The sequence below is a fragment of the Halichoerus grypus genome, chromosome 7 (genome assembly GCF_964656455.1).
Source record: "Halichoerus grypus chromosome 7, mHalGry1.hap1.1, whole genome shotgun sequence".
Taxonomy (NCBI): domain Eukaryota; kingdom Metazoa; phylum Chordata; class Mammalia; order Carnivora; family Phocidae; genus Halichoerus; species Halichoerus grypus.
Genome location: NC_135718.1, coordinates 73,364,457 through 73,380,380, shown reverse-complemented (window position 1 = coordinate 73,380,380; position 15,924 = coordinate 73,364,457). Strand labels below are relative to the sequence as shown.

Below are 15,924 nucleotides of genomic sequence, written 5' to 3'. Positions count from 1 at the left end.
GCAGTGGTCATAGGAATGGAGACAGAACTAGACCAAAAACCCTGAAAGAGGTTATAGGGTCACTTCATCAGATCAGTCTGCAGCAGGAGGAGAGAGATACTCCTTACACACGGCACATACCCTATCAGTACTGACTTCATACATGGGCTCAAACTCCTAGCAGTGAACCATTCATATTTTCACAGGATGTGAGGAAGCTCTGAATTTGCCCAAAGTGCTTCGCATACTTCCATCCTCTTCTCATGGATAGCCAGAAATCTACCCTGAGGGTCCCTCCTGGAAGTAGACAATGGGTGGTTATCATCTTAGAAAGGTCACCTCTAAAATACAGGTGATCTCTGGAAAGGCAGGTGTTGGGAACCTTTCATTTTTAAGAACATGAGAAATCCTTAGGAAAATTCAGGGGCGAGGGGAGGTGTACAAGCAGGGCAGAGGAGGGAGGAGGCCCAGATGCCCAGAGGGGTAGCAGGAAGCATGGGATTTGGGGTGAAAAGAGAGGTGCTCTGAGAGGGAAAGGCGACAACCGGCCTCCTTTGAAGTTCTGCTTCATGCTGATTTCTTTCAAAATTGTGTTTAGGGAATGAAACACTTGTTGAACATAAAAACTTTGTTTTTCCTCTTAGAAGTGGACATCCCTGGTGGCCATTTCACGATGTATGCACACATCAAAACATTCTGTACACTTGAAATATATACAATTTATTATTTGTCAATTATACCTCAATAAAGCTGGGGTGGTGGGGGAGAAGCAGACATTCACTATCCAGAAACTTGGGTTTTCCTTGACCAGCTGGGTTCAGAAGGATTCACTATGTTCTATATTCTCTCGGCTCCTGTGTATGTTTGAAACTTTCCATAATAGGAAGTTAAAGAACAGAAAAGTGGGATTTTTTTTTTTTAATGTAAAGTAAAGGGAGTCCTTGGTACTGCCACGTCACAGTGTTTAGGCTGAATCTCTGTGGACCCCAAATCTTAGAGAGCATTGCTGTCCACTAAGACATCACGCCTATCCTAGAGGATGACTCTAATCTGTGCTCTTGCCTCTTGGAGTCCCATCTGCTGGTTCCAACAGGGAGTTGACTCAAGTACTTAGGCATCCTGAACTCTGGCGTCTTTTGGAACTGAGTCAGCCAGACCAGCGGTTAATTCCAAAGCTACGCCCCTAATGGCGTGTTCTACTACACTCCGTTTAGAAGTTTACTTGGCTTTTCCTGTGGTCCCTTTTCTCCTCCTTTGGCATTTCTGTTGAACACGCCAACTGCTATAGCCTGACCTAGAGAAAACCTCCGAATGACAATGTTCCCCAGGCCTCAAAATTTAGTTCTCTCATCTCATCAGATGCCCCCAATTGTACCCATTTAGGAACGAAAAATTCACAGGCACATACCCTTCCACAAAGGCAGTCGGTGACAGGTAAAGTGAGAAAGGAGGAATACTGAATCCTGCGCTTCTGCTCTGAGTTGTAGGTTATGCGTAAGTCTGGGCAGAAAGCAACAACAACAACAACAACAAAAACCCAGAAAGTGCTTAGTAGTTAAAAGCACAGCCTTCAGAGTTAAGTAACCTGGCTCCAAAATTCAGCTCTGCCACTTGTGGACCAGAGGACCCGGTAAAATATTAGTACCTCCACATTTTATAAAGTTCCCATTGAGAGACAGAGCCGTATCTTTGTACTTTATTATTCTGTTCCAGCTACCCTTCCCCGCCCTCAACAACCCTTGGACAAGTTACTTAACTTCCTTGGCTAAAAAAGCAATGCGTCCATGTGCAGGTAACATACTCGGCTCTCAAGACTGTTGTGAAGAGTGAATAAAATAGCATCGATGGTTAAAACAGTGATTCTCAAGAAATAGCTACTTTGGGGCGCCTGGGTGGCTCAGGCGTTGGGCGTCTGCCTTCGGTTCAGGTCATGATCTCGGGGTCCTGAGATCAGGCCCCGTGTCAGGCTCCCTGCTCGGCGGGAGGCCTGTTTCTCCCTCTCCCACTCCCCCTGCTTGTGTTCCCTCTCTTCCTGTCTCTCTCTCTCTCTTTCAAATAAATAAATAAATAAAATCTTAAAAAAAAAAAAAAAAAGAAATAGCCGCTTTGCCCCTTTACACTGAATAGTTTGGGATACTAAGAATAATACGCCAAATCCCCTCCCCCTCTTTTTCTTAATCCACTAGCAAACATTCACATATTAAAATATCACTTTTACCGTCTTGTTGGAATTCTTTTTGTTTTGGTGTTATACTGAGAAAAAATTTTTTTAAGTATCCTTCTGTTTTAGAATTTAACAATAGAGATCAAAATAGGCAATAAAATAACCAGCCACCTCCTATTTCATAAAATTCCAGTAACAGAATAGAAATTATACAGTTTGCAAGATACAAAATGCATGGTTTGCCTTTTTCCAACTAATGTCTCTCCCCCCACATCCCAGCCCAATCTCACTCTCACCCCTTCCTCCCCTGAAAAATGTGTTTGTCTCAAAATAGAAAAATATTATCCTCTGTGGGTAATCTCTAAACTGATTACAACTCTGTATGTGTCTTCTACCGTTTTCATGACTGATGCTCTCCAACACCCAAAATACCAATAATGTTTTCTAAAAGCCTTAAAACAAAACATCTAAATGAGGGCAATAATTTGTTTCATTGCCTTAATTTTATAAATGATAAAATAGAAAAAAAGGAAACCTATCTTGGAGTTAAATTCTACATTTAGTGTAAGATGAAACAAATTCTACCTTTTTCAGTAATCCTTACAAATTTTCAATACAATCTTCCTCAAGAAAGCCTATCGTTGGCCATTTCAACTGCAGAAGGGTTTTATGCCCCAGACCTGAGCGCACCACCATAAATAATTTCTCGCAGCTTTTCACTTCCTTTGAAAGCATAACTTATCTCATCGGCTAAGAGATATCCCATCCCACGAGCCAAATCCCTGGGCTTCTCTTCCAGCAGCTACATCAATTCAAATGCCAGATTCAGCCTGGCAAAGTTCCAGTGCAATACCAAGATGAGATTTCTCCAGGAAGAGAATCAAAGACATCTCGGCAGTTCGAGTGGTTCCAAGTCGTCTGAGGCATGCATATCATGCAGAGAAGCAATGCGTCCATGTGCAGGTAACATCACCGCTTCCTGCGGAAGTCCTCTCCTCTTAGATCTTCCTCCACGTTCCCCTCCCCATAGTTTCAACCTCTGCCTATGAGCAGAGAGCTTCTATGCCTGAACCTCCAGCTCGACCCTTCTCCTTGATATTTCCATTGGATATCAAGCCCTCGATCCAAACCTCACATTTTTAACTAGGACAAACCCCAATGATCCCCCTTACTTTCCTAAATGAACACCAAAGGCGTTAGAGATAAGGTTAGAAATGATTAGGATTCAGTTTTCTGGTTTGGCTACCGCGTTGGTATCAGTCAAGGATCTCAAACACAGTGGGACAGAATAGTAGCATAGTTTTATTGGGTTGAACTTGAGAAACTGCAGTTTTTGGAGGTGAAAATGGTCAATGTCGAGAGTTTCACGTGGTTCAACCTAATATAAAATTCCTCAAAATTCTAATAAAGACCAACGACATTACCTAACTTCTAAATAATTATTATTGTCACATCCTATTTGACTATCATGAAATAAAGACTCCTTATGACTCTAAAAGGTAGGATTTCTTGATTTGCCATTCTCAATTGTAACTGTCTACATAAGACTCAATTACAGGTTCATATTAAATACGGTTCTCATTTCCCCCAAACGACCTCATATTCACCGACTTGTCCATTTGGTCCTCACAATCGCTAAAAAAGGAAAGTTTTTTTTCCCCAAGATTGCAGGTCTTTTAGTGAAAAGGTTGTCACAGACACTACTACTAAGAATCTATTTTCAATGTATAATTATTCCTGGGGATTATAACTAATACCTTTACCTCCTACAAAAACAAACAAATGAAGCAAGACAACTCAAAGTCATGCTAACTTCTTAGTCTTGGACTTGGCATTCAGGTCGATTCTGTTCCAGGAATGCACACACTCTTCCGAATCACCCATGTCTATTCACTATTTTCCAATTCCGCTACCGTGAAGCACAGCATGTTTTCCAAAAAAAATCTGTTTTACCAAAACCACACATTTAAATTTATACTTATGTGAATCATTCACGTAATTTTTCTTTATTAAGTGGGTAAAGATTTTCAATCTGCAAAAAAAACGGTCATTTCAAATCAAATTTACATGACCAGAAATTTTGCTCATTAATATGGTGACACATTATAATTTAAATAAATCTGCATGTATGAATTTTTAATTCCAAAATTCTCTAAATTCCAATTTTTTTTTAATTAAGCAGCTTGTCTTTGAAGGCTCAATCTTAGATTAAAAATTAAGTCAGATAACTTTATTCATTTTGAGGACTTGAATAAAACACTTTTTTAAAACCACTACAGAACAGGCATGAATTGGAGTTAATACATATATAGCTCAAGGATAAAGACTGTTAAAAAACAAGTTTCTTAATTATTACATTTAAAATTTTTAATTGTACTAAACTAAATGCTTTTCAGAAATAGGACTCATAATTTTCTCATTCCACAAATGAGTATAGAGTCTGAGTGGGCTCAGTGCTTGGCCTGGGGAACCAGAGAAGAGCGTCTGCTCGTAGTCCTCAGAGAGACCATGACAGCCCCAGGTGACCCATGTTCTAGAAGGCTGGCCTCTTGGAGGAGGGACTCCAGAATGGGCAGAGGAGGTCAGGGCTGGGTCTATGGCAAAGGGGTGAATCAAACATGGTGAGGGCCACTCTGTGGGGTTGGACCTTGATCCTGTTGGGGGGGAAATGGAATAGCAGACAGAGCTTAGCTCAGACCTGGCTTCACAGAGCACTGTAGGAGGTCTGAGCTCTCTCCTGAAGACAATAAAGAACCACAGAGGGACTTTAAGCAGGAAATACCATGAGCAGGCTTGTGTTCCATAAAGATCACTCCTGCCAGCATCATGGAGGAAAGCCCGAAGAGAAGCATGAACCATGGAAAGGTGACAAAGCAGGAGGCCATCACCCTAACCCAGGCAGGAAACACAGAAACTCTGAAGACCTTAAAGTATGGGACAGGAGGAAGGGGCAGGGTCCAGAAGACTTTAGCAGGTGGGCTCCATCAGAGTTGGGAGAGAGGGAGGCACCAAGGATAACTCCCAGGATCCCACCTGGGTGGCAGGGAGGAAGATGTTTCCATGTACATGACAGCAAACCACGTGGAGGAAGCGTTTTGCAAATACTCTCTCCTTTCCTTCGCCAGCCTAGTTGAACTGGGTGGCCCTCCTCTGCGCTTTGCACTGACCTTTCTGTCTCTTGAACCAGGCTATAAGCTCCTTAAGGCCTAAGGCGGTGTCAACTCAATTCTCTATCCCTGGCCCCTAGCAGGCCCATAATAAATGTCAAATGAATAGAAGAATGAATGGCCATGCCTGCGCCCCATTTATATCTTGCTCTTCACTAGGGTTGCAGGTCAAAGCATCTCCTAGGTGCTGGCAGAGAAAACCGTGGGGAGGGGAGGGGTGCGTGTGCCCCCCGGCATGCCTGCACGGGCTCAGATTCGTTGTTTGTATAAAAAAATGTTCCTCAGACTCCTTTAGAAAGACCAATTCCTTGCACTCAAGATTCTCCTGCCTTCGGAATTTGTCTAGCACAGCAGTTAGCAAACGTTCCCCCTAATCTCTGCTTTCTGTTCTTTCTGGAAGAATTCGCACCGTTCCCAGGGAAACAGTGGTACGACTCTGACTGTCCTCCAACGTATGCCGTACCACCTCCTCTGCTCATCATGGTGGCTCCCCCACCCACTCGGGTCCTGCGCCTTTTCTGTAGGTGTCTCCCAGCTGCAGCAACTGAATGCAGCGTGCGCTGACAGCTTTCTGAAGCCGCGTTCGTTACGTTTCCCAGCTAAGAATTATATTTGTCCTCCCACACTCTTGGAGAATCTTCTCTGGAGTTCAAGTTTCTCCCGCGGTGAACTGGGCTGAAGGGGTGAGGCACGCTCCGGGACATATCCCGGGGCCTTGGGGAGGGTCCAAAGACAAAGAGTGACTTTTCCGCCTTACGCCCTGTGCATCTGTGATCATCTACAGCAAACCAAGTGCATTTAGAAAAACAGTCCCTCCGGGGGCAGAGGTTGCTTCGGGCTCATCCTAGATTCTGCCTTTCCATGCCTATCCACCAACATCTTTCCCTGGACATCAAAGTCCCCTTGGAACTCCAGCCCTCCCCTTCAAGCAGTGGCCGCAGGGACACACCATCCTCCCCTCCGCCCTGGAGCGCACCCCGCCCTGCCCTGGATGACATAGGCTGTAGATGTGTGGCTTTCTCTCTCCTGGCAGGTACACAGACTCTCCTCATCAGTTTGCTTGTTTCTTGCCAATACCACGGTCTTGAGTTTCCAGTCCAGGAGCTCTCAGGGTGGGATCATGTCTGCTTAACTGGACTTATACAGCAGCCTGCCGTGGAATAGCATGGGGCCATTTAATACTTTTATAATCCCTCCTGACCACTCTCAAGTTGATGCTTTCTTCACCATTGCTCCTACCAGCCCCTGGTTCTAATCCTCACCACTCTACCCAGCGGGTCCTATCTTGGGCTCCTGCCTGGGTCTCCCGGTCTCAGGTCCTCAGGCATCCGATTCGTTCTGCAAACAGTCTGCTTCTTTAAGCATGGCCCTCTGGAGCTCCAATACCTGCAGGGCTCCACCCTCACCCCAGTCCGCTATAACCTGGCCTCCTCTCTCTTCTCTCTGTATTCCAATCTGCACCGTGAGCTTCAGCCAAGGCTGTCTCCTCCTCATGTTCCCTCAAGCACATCACAAGCAGTAGACACCTCCAGGAACATGGAGCCGGGCGTCCTAGCCTGGCCACCTTGGCTACTTTCTCCTTTTAGACTCCCCGTCTCTGAGCTTGTCCCCTCAGCCTTTTGTCAGAGGGTGGTGAGTGGGGCCTGGGAAAGAAGGGGGTGAGGGTGCTTTCATGGCACTAAAGGGTGACATAAACACTTATTATGGTGACATCCCACTTATCAACCCCCCACCCTCTGCCCAAGAAACACAACAGTCTCTTCATTCCATTTCTCCAACCAGGAATATGATTTTTCTCTCCTCTCTACTCAGCTAATGTTTAGTTCCTATTCAAATTAAGGTCTGGCCCAAGTCCTACTCGCTCACAAAGCTACTTCCTCATTGTCCTCACCCACGATAGCTTTCCTGATTTGACCTATAATTTCTGTTCTTTACACAACAAGCACCTGCCACTTAATATTAAGCCATGTATTATTTTCTTCCAAGTGTTCAAGTGTGTAAATCCTCTCTTTACAAGGACATATCAGAATGATGGGAAGTTAGTGTTTTAATGGACCCGGAGTTTCAGTTCGGGGCAATGGAAAAGCTCAGAAGAAGGGTGGTGGTGATTGCTCGATATTGTGAATGTATTAATGTCACTGAATCGTACACCTAAGAATGGTTAAAATGGTAAATTTTATGTGATGTATATTTTACCACACACACAAAACAGTACAGCAAAGTCACTAAGGAACAAATCTGTGCTTCATCATCCCCCACCAGTCCAAGTATGGAGCTGACTACTGTTTCGCCAGTTAATAAAAATATTTGCTACACGAGAATAATAACATTTGAAACTTTACAGCATATGGAGCCCCTTCCACATGGACTAGTTTAACCATTTGATCCTGAAAAACACGATGAGGTAAGAAAGGTATCATTTATCTTTATTTTCTAGGTAAATGGACATGGGAAGGTTTAGTGACTTGATTATGGTCAGAGAGTACTAGGGAGTGCTGAGAGTCCTCTGGGTTTCATGAATCTGAGAAAGTTCACGTGCTTTTCGATAACTGTTCACCTTGTTGAAACACGTAGTGCTTTTTCTCCCAGGGAAAATTCACGCAAAGGCAGATTTCATTGGGCAGGGGAGAAGAGGCTTCAGTTTGCACCCTTCATCAGCAGGTGCTCTCCACGGACATTGGAAGGGGCAACCCTGAGGTTCCCCGGCTCTCTATTTAACCGGGACCCTGTGGGCAGATGGTCCCACACATGTCCTTGCATGCTGCCTGACCTGACTCGGCAACATTTTAGCCCGGGTGACAGGATGAACAGGAGATACTCTGAGGTGAATGGTGAATCGGTCCATCTCAATTATGACTATGCAGAAGAACTTGACTTTCTCTAGGGATGATTAAAACCAGTGAGAACTCCAAATGGGGAATAAATGAACCACTCTCTTACTCTCCCAACAACTGGTAAAAAAGTTTATCACTCAGCTAGCCATATACAAATTAAGGATGTAAGGACCCTTTAGGTCTCAAAACACACAGTCATTTCCTTAAAAGGCCTGTGCTAGCCTCCCAGAGTGGTGAAGGACAGCGCCCCGTGCTTACAGAGATAGCACACATAGTCAGCATTGCTGTTCTGGCAAATCACCTCCTGATTAGGCTTCAGTTGAACTGAAGGTTGAATGTGTTTCTTGGTTCCAAGAGGAGCGTGCTTCTATCAAAGCTCTAGAAGCTGCAAAAGTCCACTGAAAACATGTATCATATGACCTCACTGATATGAGGAATTCTTAATCTCAGGAAACAAACTGAGGGTTGCTGGAGTGGGGGGTGGGGTGGGAGGGATGGGGTGACTGGGTGATGGACACTGGGGAGGGTATGTGCTATGGTGAGCGCTGTGAATTGTGCAAGACTGTTGAATCTCAGATCTGTACCTCTGAAACAAATAATGCAATATATGTTAAGAAAGAAAAAAAGAAGAAGAAGAATGTAGCAGGAGGGGAAGAATGAAGGGGGGGAAATCGGAGGGGGAGAAGAACCATGAGAGGCAATGGACTCTGAAAAACAAACTGAGGGTTCTAGAGGGGAGGGGGTTGGGAGGATGGGTTAGCATGGTGATGGGTGTTGAGGAGGGCACGTTCTGCATGGAGCACTGGGTGTTATGCACAAACAATGAATCATGGAACACTATATCTAAAACTAATGATGTAATGTATGGGGATTAACATAACAATAAAAAAATTTAAAAAAAAAAAGTCCACTGAAAGACAGCCTAATTTACATGAATGTAAATATCCCTACCCCTGTTTACTAAACACCCCTGGAAGAGAAGGGGAGCACTTTGAAATGCCTGTACATACTTAATGCTAAATTCAATGTCTTCTAAATTGCCTCCTTTTGGGAAAAGCACTACGTTTCCTCAAGATACTGAAAATGGAACTACCACATGACCCAGAAATTTCACTTCTGAGTATAAAACCAAAAAACTTGGAAAGCAGGGTCACGAAAAGATATTTGTACACCCATACTTAGACAAAAGCAACCCAAGTGTCCATCTACAGATTAACAGATAAACAAAATGTGGTACATACATACAGAGGAGTACCATTCAGCCTTAAAATGGAAGGAAATTCTGACTGATGCTATAACATGGATGGACCTTGAAAACATTATGCTAAGTGAAATAAGCCAGACGCAAAAGGACGAATACTGTCGGATTTCACTTATATGAGGTCCCTAGAGGAGTCAAATTCATACAGACGGAAAGTAGTAGGGTCGTTTCCAGGTGCTGAGGAGAGGGGAGAATGTAAAGTTACTCTCTAGTGGGTATACAGAGTTTAGTTTTGCAAGATGAAAAGAGTTCTGGAGATTGGTTGCATAACACAGCAATGTGCAGGTACTCAACCCTAATGAACTGCACTCTTAAAAATAGTTAAGATGGTAAACTTCTTGTTATATGGATTTTACCAAAACTTAAAAAAATCACCACCAAAGGAAAAAAAAAAAGCACTATATTTTCACTAAGTCCTTCTGTAGCAAGGAATTCCACACCAGAGAGCAAGGATTACCACAGCCTATGAGACTCTCTGAACTGTGGATATAATTAGGCACCGCATCAATTAAAACGCTACGGACGTCATCATGTGTTACCAACATCTGTTGACAGATCTCATACCCAGCATATCACTGAAATGGGGTGTGGAGAAGGTAGCCCACAATAGAAACAATGGTATTTTATCCTTGTCCTGTTCCAACAGTTTGTCTCATGGGACATAAATAGAGACCACTGCTCTTACCCTGAACTCACAGTTCAATATTATTTTATTGACTTGAGTAGGTTCTATACCAAAAGTAGAAATAGAGTATCTTCTAGATCTGTTCAGATCTGTGTCCTAATGCAGTGGGGTTCCCCCCTCCCCCCCTCCCCCCCGCATCTACAAGACTCAATTTATCTAGAAAAAAAAAAAGAATTCTCACTTTAAACTTTCTAGCATTCTTTTGAACTGGGATTGGGAAGTATATCCACTTTTTAATAACATATGTCAAGTGCTATACAATTACAATAATACATTCCTGTGTGAATGTATTCACACAGGAATCCCAAACCTAAAAAAAAATTACAATGATGCCATTCTATCCAAAAATATTGTGAATACGTTAAAAAAAAATAAGACAGGAGATATATGTCAATGTGGCTTTTGGAAACTGACATTAGCTCTATCCTGCTATTGTACTGTAAGAAAAAACAAACACAAAACCCAAAACAACAGAAATTATTGTGATTAGACTATTACTCCTAAAAATGATGAGCAGACTACCTGTCCAATCTCTTAGCTACTTTACTATTTCTCGTAAGAAAAAAAGGCAACCTTTGAAACTAAGACTTAGGAGTTAAAAAAAAAAACACATGAAAAACATAGTAATCAAAACTGTGGGAAATTCTTTTAAAGAAAAACACTCATGCTGAAAGTTAAAGTCGCTTTTTAACTTCTTGCTGACTGATAATGCATCAGCTAGACCAGATGACACATTAATAATCCTCAGGCCATGTGTTTCTCTCACAATGTCATTTAAAAAACAGTAGAAGGTTTGAAATGTTATTTTCCTTTATAGACTCAACTTCTATTTATCACTTCCATTCTCTTGTTTCCAAAAAGGTGGGGGTGGTAAAAGTCTCAGGAAACTAAGGTGGAGAGCGAAACATAGCCAAATTAGAGCTTTAAAATAATAATAGTAAATGGTATTTGACCAGAAAGGGTAGACAACAAAAGAGAAATCCTGATATAAAAATAATGTCCCGTTATTTGAGAATTATCCAAATAGGGAGAGATCCTCCCAGCTAAAGCTGTTCATTGGGAGAGGATGGGATGTGTATGTGTTGCCCACAGTCCTACGCTAATTTAGCATGTCATACAGCACACTCACTCACAGGGGCAGTTACACAGAGCACTTCCCATGCACACATATGGTCAACAGAGGTTATTCACTTAAAAGCAAGTCCTTCGCAGGGAAATCCACTTTGCCTCACGCCCAGAAAAATAGGGGGGAAAAGTGCAAGGCACTTTGCTTTTGTCATGACGCCATCACAAAGTTGGGTTAGCAGGTCTGGGTTGGCATGTCTGACTCCACCAGGCTCTGTGCCCAGTCAAACAGGAGGTGGGATTTAGCCTCCTGGTGAGCATTCCCTACTTGTTCTAGCCAAGGGGATCAAGAAGAAACCTTGAAATAGTGGAATATTCCATTGGGCCTCCTGAAAGCACCAACCAAGAAGGGCAGGGAGCTTTCAGAGCTGGCTGACTCCCTCCTCCCTGGGTGCTTACCTCAATGAACCATAAATAGAGTGTGAAATAATTATTACTTTATTGGTGAGTGTCTGGTGTTCATACAGCATCCCTCTCTTAGGAGCCCAAAACATTTAAGAAATGATTTGCAATTTCTCTTTGGGCAGCCCTGTGGAAAGCCGAATGACACTGATTCATCTGACATCTTTTATTTGGGGAGAGATGGGCTAGGGGGCAAATGAACACAGTGGTGCAAGTAAAGTGGAACTCCTGTGGCCAAGGTCACAGACTCAAGGGGTCAGGAGCAGACCTGAGACTCTTTCAGATTCTGGTCTAACGCTGATTAAAGCAGGAACACACCTACAGAGCACTGTTCCTCTTTTAACATTTTTCGTTCTGTGACTCTTACGTTACTTACACACGCGCGCGCACACACTGGACGCCCAATTTCGTGCCTGTCCCTGGACGTGTTCTCCTTCCTAACGGGACACCCGGGCTACGAGGACACAGGACAACACAACACCTCCACCACGCGCCCTCTCGCTAATGCACGCAGCCGGCGAGCCCGCGGGGGACTGGGACACACAGACACGGGCGCCGAGCCCGCAGACGGCGGGCACGGGGCCCTTGCTGACCTTCCTCTGCTGCTTCTCCCAGGCCGGGTCGAGCAGCAGGTCGCGGTCCCACTCCTCCTCCTGGATCATGTACTCGTCATCGTCATAGACGTAGTTGTACTGCACGCCGGGCTCTATCTGGTTCATGGCGCTTGGGGAGCCGGGGCTGCGGCGGGGCGCGCGGGGCTCGGACGGACTGACGGACGGGCGGGCGGAGACGCGGCGGGGCCGGCGGGACGCGCGGAGCTCGGCGGAGGCGCAGGCGGCGGACTGGCGGGCGCGGGGTGACCTTCGCGCGGCTCCTCTCGGGGCTGCACGCCTACACGCTGGGTCGCGGGCGAAGCACCAGCTCGGGCCGCGAGCAACGGCCGCGCTGCTTAATACCCGCGCCGCGGGTCACGTGGCCTCCCGGCCGCGCCCCCGCCCCGCCCTCCGCCCGCCCCGCCCCCGCCCCCGCCCCCGCCCCGGCCGCTCAGAGCACGTGCGGGTGGGCCGGGGCGCCGGGCGGCCAGGGGTCCGCGCTCACGCCGCTGCAGCAAACTTCCTTGGTAGCGAGCTGAGCCTGCTTGCATCAGCCCACGCCTCCCACTTACCCTCTGGCTCGCGGTGGGCTTGGCTTGCCGGCGCCTGGGTCGGTTACGGGGGGGGGGGGCGCGGGGAGAGAGCGGGGGTGACGGGTGTACGCGGCCAGGGGAGGCCTCAACCTCCAACGCATCCCAAGTTTTCTATATATCATTTGCATATTCGCGTTTTCCACATACTTCCACAGATATCATGCACCTACACCCCTGAAAAGTATAGTTTAAAGGCTACAGAATCCCTTCTTCTTCTCCCCTCCCTCATCTGGGGAAATCAAGGAAAGAGACTTGGATCAACCATATTAAAATGGCAGGAACCAAACCAAAGGCGGAAAGTGTCAGCTCTCACCTGCTAGTCATAAATTTAAAAGAACTGACAATGGTGGACAAGCAGCCAGCTTCATGTTACACTTCTATCTCGCCGTCATATGCTCCACATAAGCATTTCCATCCCTGTGGTTCTGCTTAGCTGTTCCCTGTCAATTATGTCCGGAAGGAATCAAGTCGAGGTCCTCTGGAACCAGCAGGTTGAAATCTTTTCGTCACCTTATTTATTAAGCACCTGCTGTAATCCAGACACTGTTAGGTACTGGGGATCCAGAGGCGAACTGATAGGCAGGGCACTTTCCTTCTGAAATTTAAGTCTAAATTGAATAAAAGCTGCCCGCAGATGCTACACAACTGTTTGTGCTTCAAGAGCTTTCAATTTGTTGACATGTTTCAAGCTGAAACTATGCCTAGATTTATCATTGTTCCTTAGAATTTTGACATCACTTAGTTTTATTGCTTTGAGCTTTTTTGCAAAAAGACGTTGACAAATTAGCATATAGGCTGCATTCACATTTTGAAAAACATAGTCACTAGAACATGAACTCCACGAGAGCAGGGATTTTGTCTTGTTCATAGCTGTAACTCCCAGCAACTTGAGGGATATCTACTACATAATAGGTGCTCAAATATTTGTTGAAGGAATAAGCAGTCTTGGAAATAGTGATTGAGCTAATTTACCTGGATTAAATTTAAGATTTTAAGTTTATATTTTGTATTAAAATCATATGCTCTGAAAAAGTTTATCACTAAACGTTAACTATTAGAAAATTTATCAACAATTATAAAAACTGAATCCTAGTCTTCAAAACTAACTGTGGGGACTTCAGGTTGCAGATGAGGTGAAATAAAAGGAACCAGATTTACCTTCCTTCCTGAAATAACCCAAATCTGGGGAACAAATATATATGAAACAAAAATTTTCAAGACATTGGTCATCAGGTAAAGAAGGGCGATGATGTAAAGAAATAAACAACATGAGCACTATGATTGCCCCAGTCATTCCTTGTCCCATCCATGAATGCATGGGAGAAAAGTACCTGAAACCAAGGAAAGAAGCACCCAAAAGAACTAGAAGGAATGGTCCTTGGAACCTCTAAAGGGCCTGGAATAGTTCCTGTTTCCATTAGCCAGTGTGGAAAACCTCATAATTCACAAAGCATCAGATGGAGTATTCAGAAGTGGAGGGATATTACCCCTAAACTGAATTATATCATTCAATTATATCATTTGCTGGATCTGCCAGAAAAAGCTCGAAAGAGCTCCAAAAGGACCAAATGGTTTGTTTCCAAGTCATTTAACCATGTCCCAGAACAAAGCTCAAAAATGTCTATAGGAGGGGTGCCTGGGTGGCTCAGTGGGTTAGGTGTCCGATTCTTGATTTCGGCTCAGGTAATGATCTCAGGGTGATGAGATTGAGCGCCACATCTGTCTCCGTGCTCAGCGGGGTATCTGCTTGGGATTCTCTCGCTCCCTCTCCCTCTGCCCCTCACAACTCTCTCTCTCTCTCTCTCTCTCAAATAAATAAATAATCTTTTTTTAAAATGTCTATAGGAAATCAAAAACATTCAACACTTAAACCAAAGTAAAATTTACAATTTCTGGCACCTATCAAAGATTACCAGATGTGCAAAGAAGCAGGAAAGATCCATAATGAGGGGATCACTCAAAACTGACCCAAAACTGACACATGAGTAGGAAAGAACATTAAAAGTAATTATCACTGTATTCCATATATTCAAGTAGCTGGAGGAAAAATTTAACATGTTAAGTAGAGATATAGAAGAGAATTTTTTAAAAAGACCTAAATTTAATATGTAGAGATGAAAATATGATATCTGAGCTTAAAAATACACCAAATGGAAAAAAAATAAAAATATACTGAATGCACTTAATTATGGGGTAAACATTGCATAAGAAAAGATGAATGAACTTGAAAACATAGCAATAGAAATAATCCAGTATGAAACCCAGAGAGGAAAAGACTTTTAAAAAATAAGCGAAGAATCAGTAAAGTGTGGGAAAACTTTAAGCCGCCTACTATCTGTGTAATTGGAGTTTCTGAAGTGGGAGGACAGAACAAATTATTTGAAGAAATAATAGCTTAAGTCAAGATATTAATAAGAAGACTTCTACCTCTGGCTCAGATGGAGTAAATGAGGACTGGGATCACCTCTTCTGAAACAATAAAAAAAAAAAGACAAAATATATGGAACAATTGTTTTCAAGAAACTGGACATCAGACAATGAAGTACAGGAATCCCAAGAGATGGGAAATAAATGAGGAAAGTCCTCAAATGGTCTCATTTTATAGCCTTGAGAGAACTTGTAAGCCAGAACATTGAGGTAGGGTCTAGGGGACTCCCAGAGTTGAGATGAAGCTGAGTCTGTGCAAAAGTACAGCTAGTATTCACAGGGCAGGATATCAGAGGGGGAACACTACAGAGAGAGCTCTGGAGACCTTCAGTGTCCCATTGAGTATTGGCAGAGCTTGGAGCAGAGCATGATTGTGAGGAAAGAACCCAATACCAGGGAGACAGCCATCTGAAAGGGGTAAGGGAATGGTGCACAGCAGTCATGCAGGACCAGGTGGGTGCCTGAGCCAACCACAGGACTGCAAAAAACTCATAGGCCACAGAGCAGTGGGTAGAGTGCTTAGGAAGGTCGTGCCTCAGCAGTGTGGAATTAATTATTCCTAGGTTACTCCTAGAATGAGCCTCACCTGAACCCAGCCTAGCAAATCATAAAACAATCATAAAGTCACAAATGCAGGACCCAAGAGAATAAAAATGTTTCCAAGTAACTTGTTTCCAAATGACTTAACTGTTTC

At 44.1% G+C, this 15,924-nt stretch overlaps 1 protein-coding gene across 2 annotated transcripts in view; it reads right to left on the bottom strand.

Annotated features, from left to right (window-relative positions):
* The window catches only part of ACTN2 (actinin alpha 2), a 65,949-nt gene extending 53,392 nt beyond the window's left edge, over positions 1-12,557 (bottom strand). Inside the window, exon 1 of one of the 2 annotated variants that reach the window (XM_036074097.2) lies at positions 12,211-12,557. In XM_036074097.2, coding sequence (XP_035929990.1) covers positions 12,211-12,336 — 126 coding nt within the window. In that variant the 5' untranslated portion in view covers positions 12,337-12,557. The remainder of the gene's footprint in view (positions 1-12,210) is intronic. The other variant, XM_036074096.2, reaches the window with a different exon arrangement.
* Between the last annotated feature and the right edge of the window lie 3,367 nt (positions 12,558-15,924).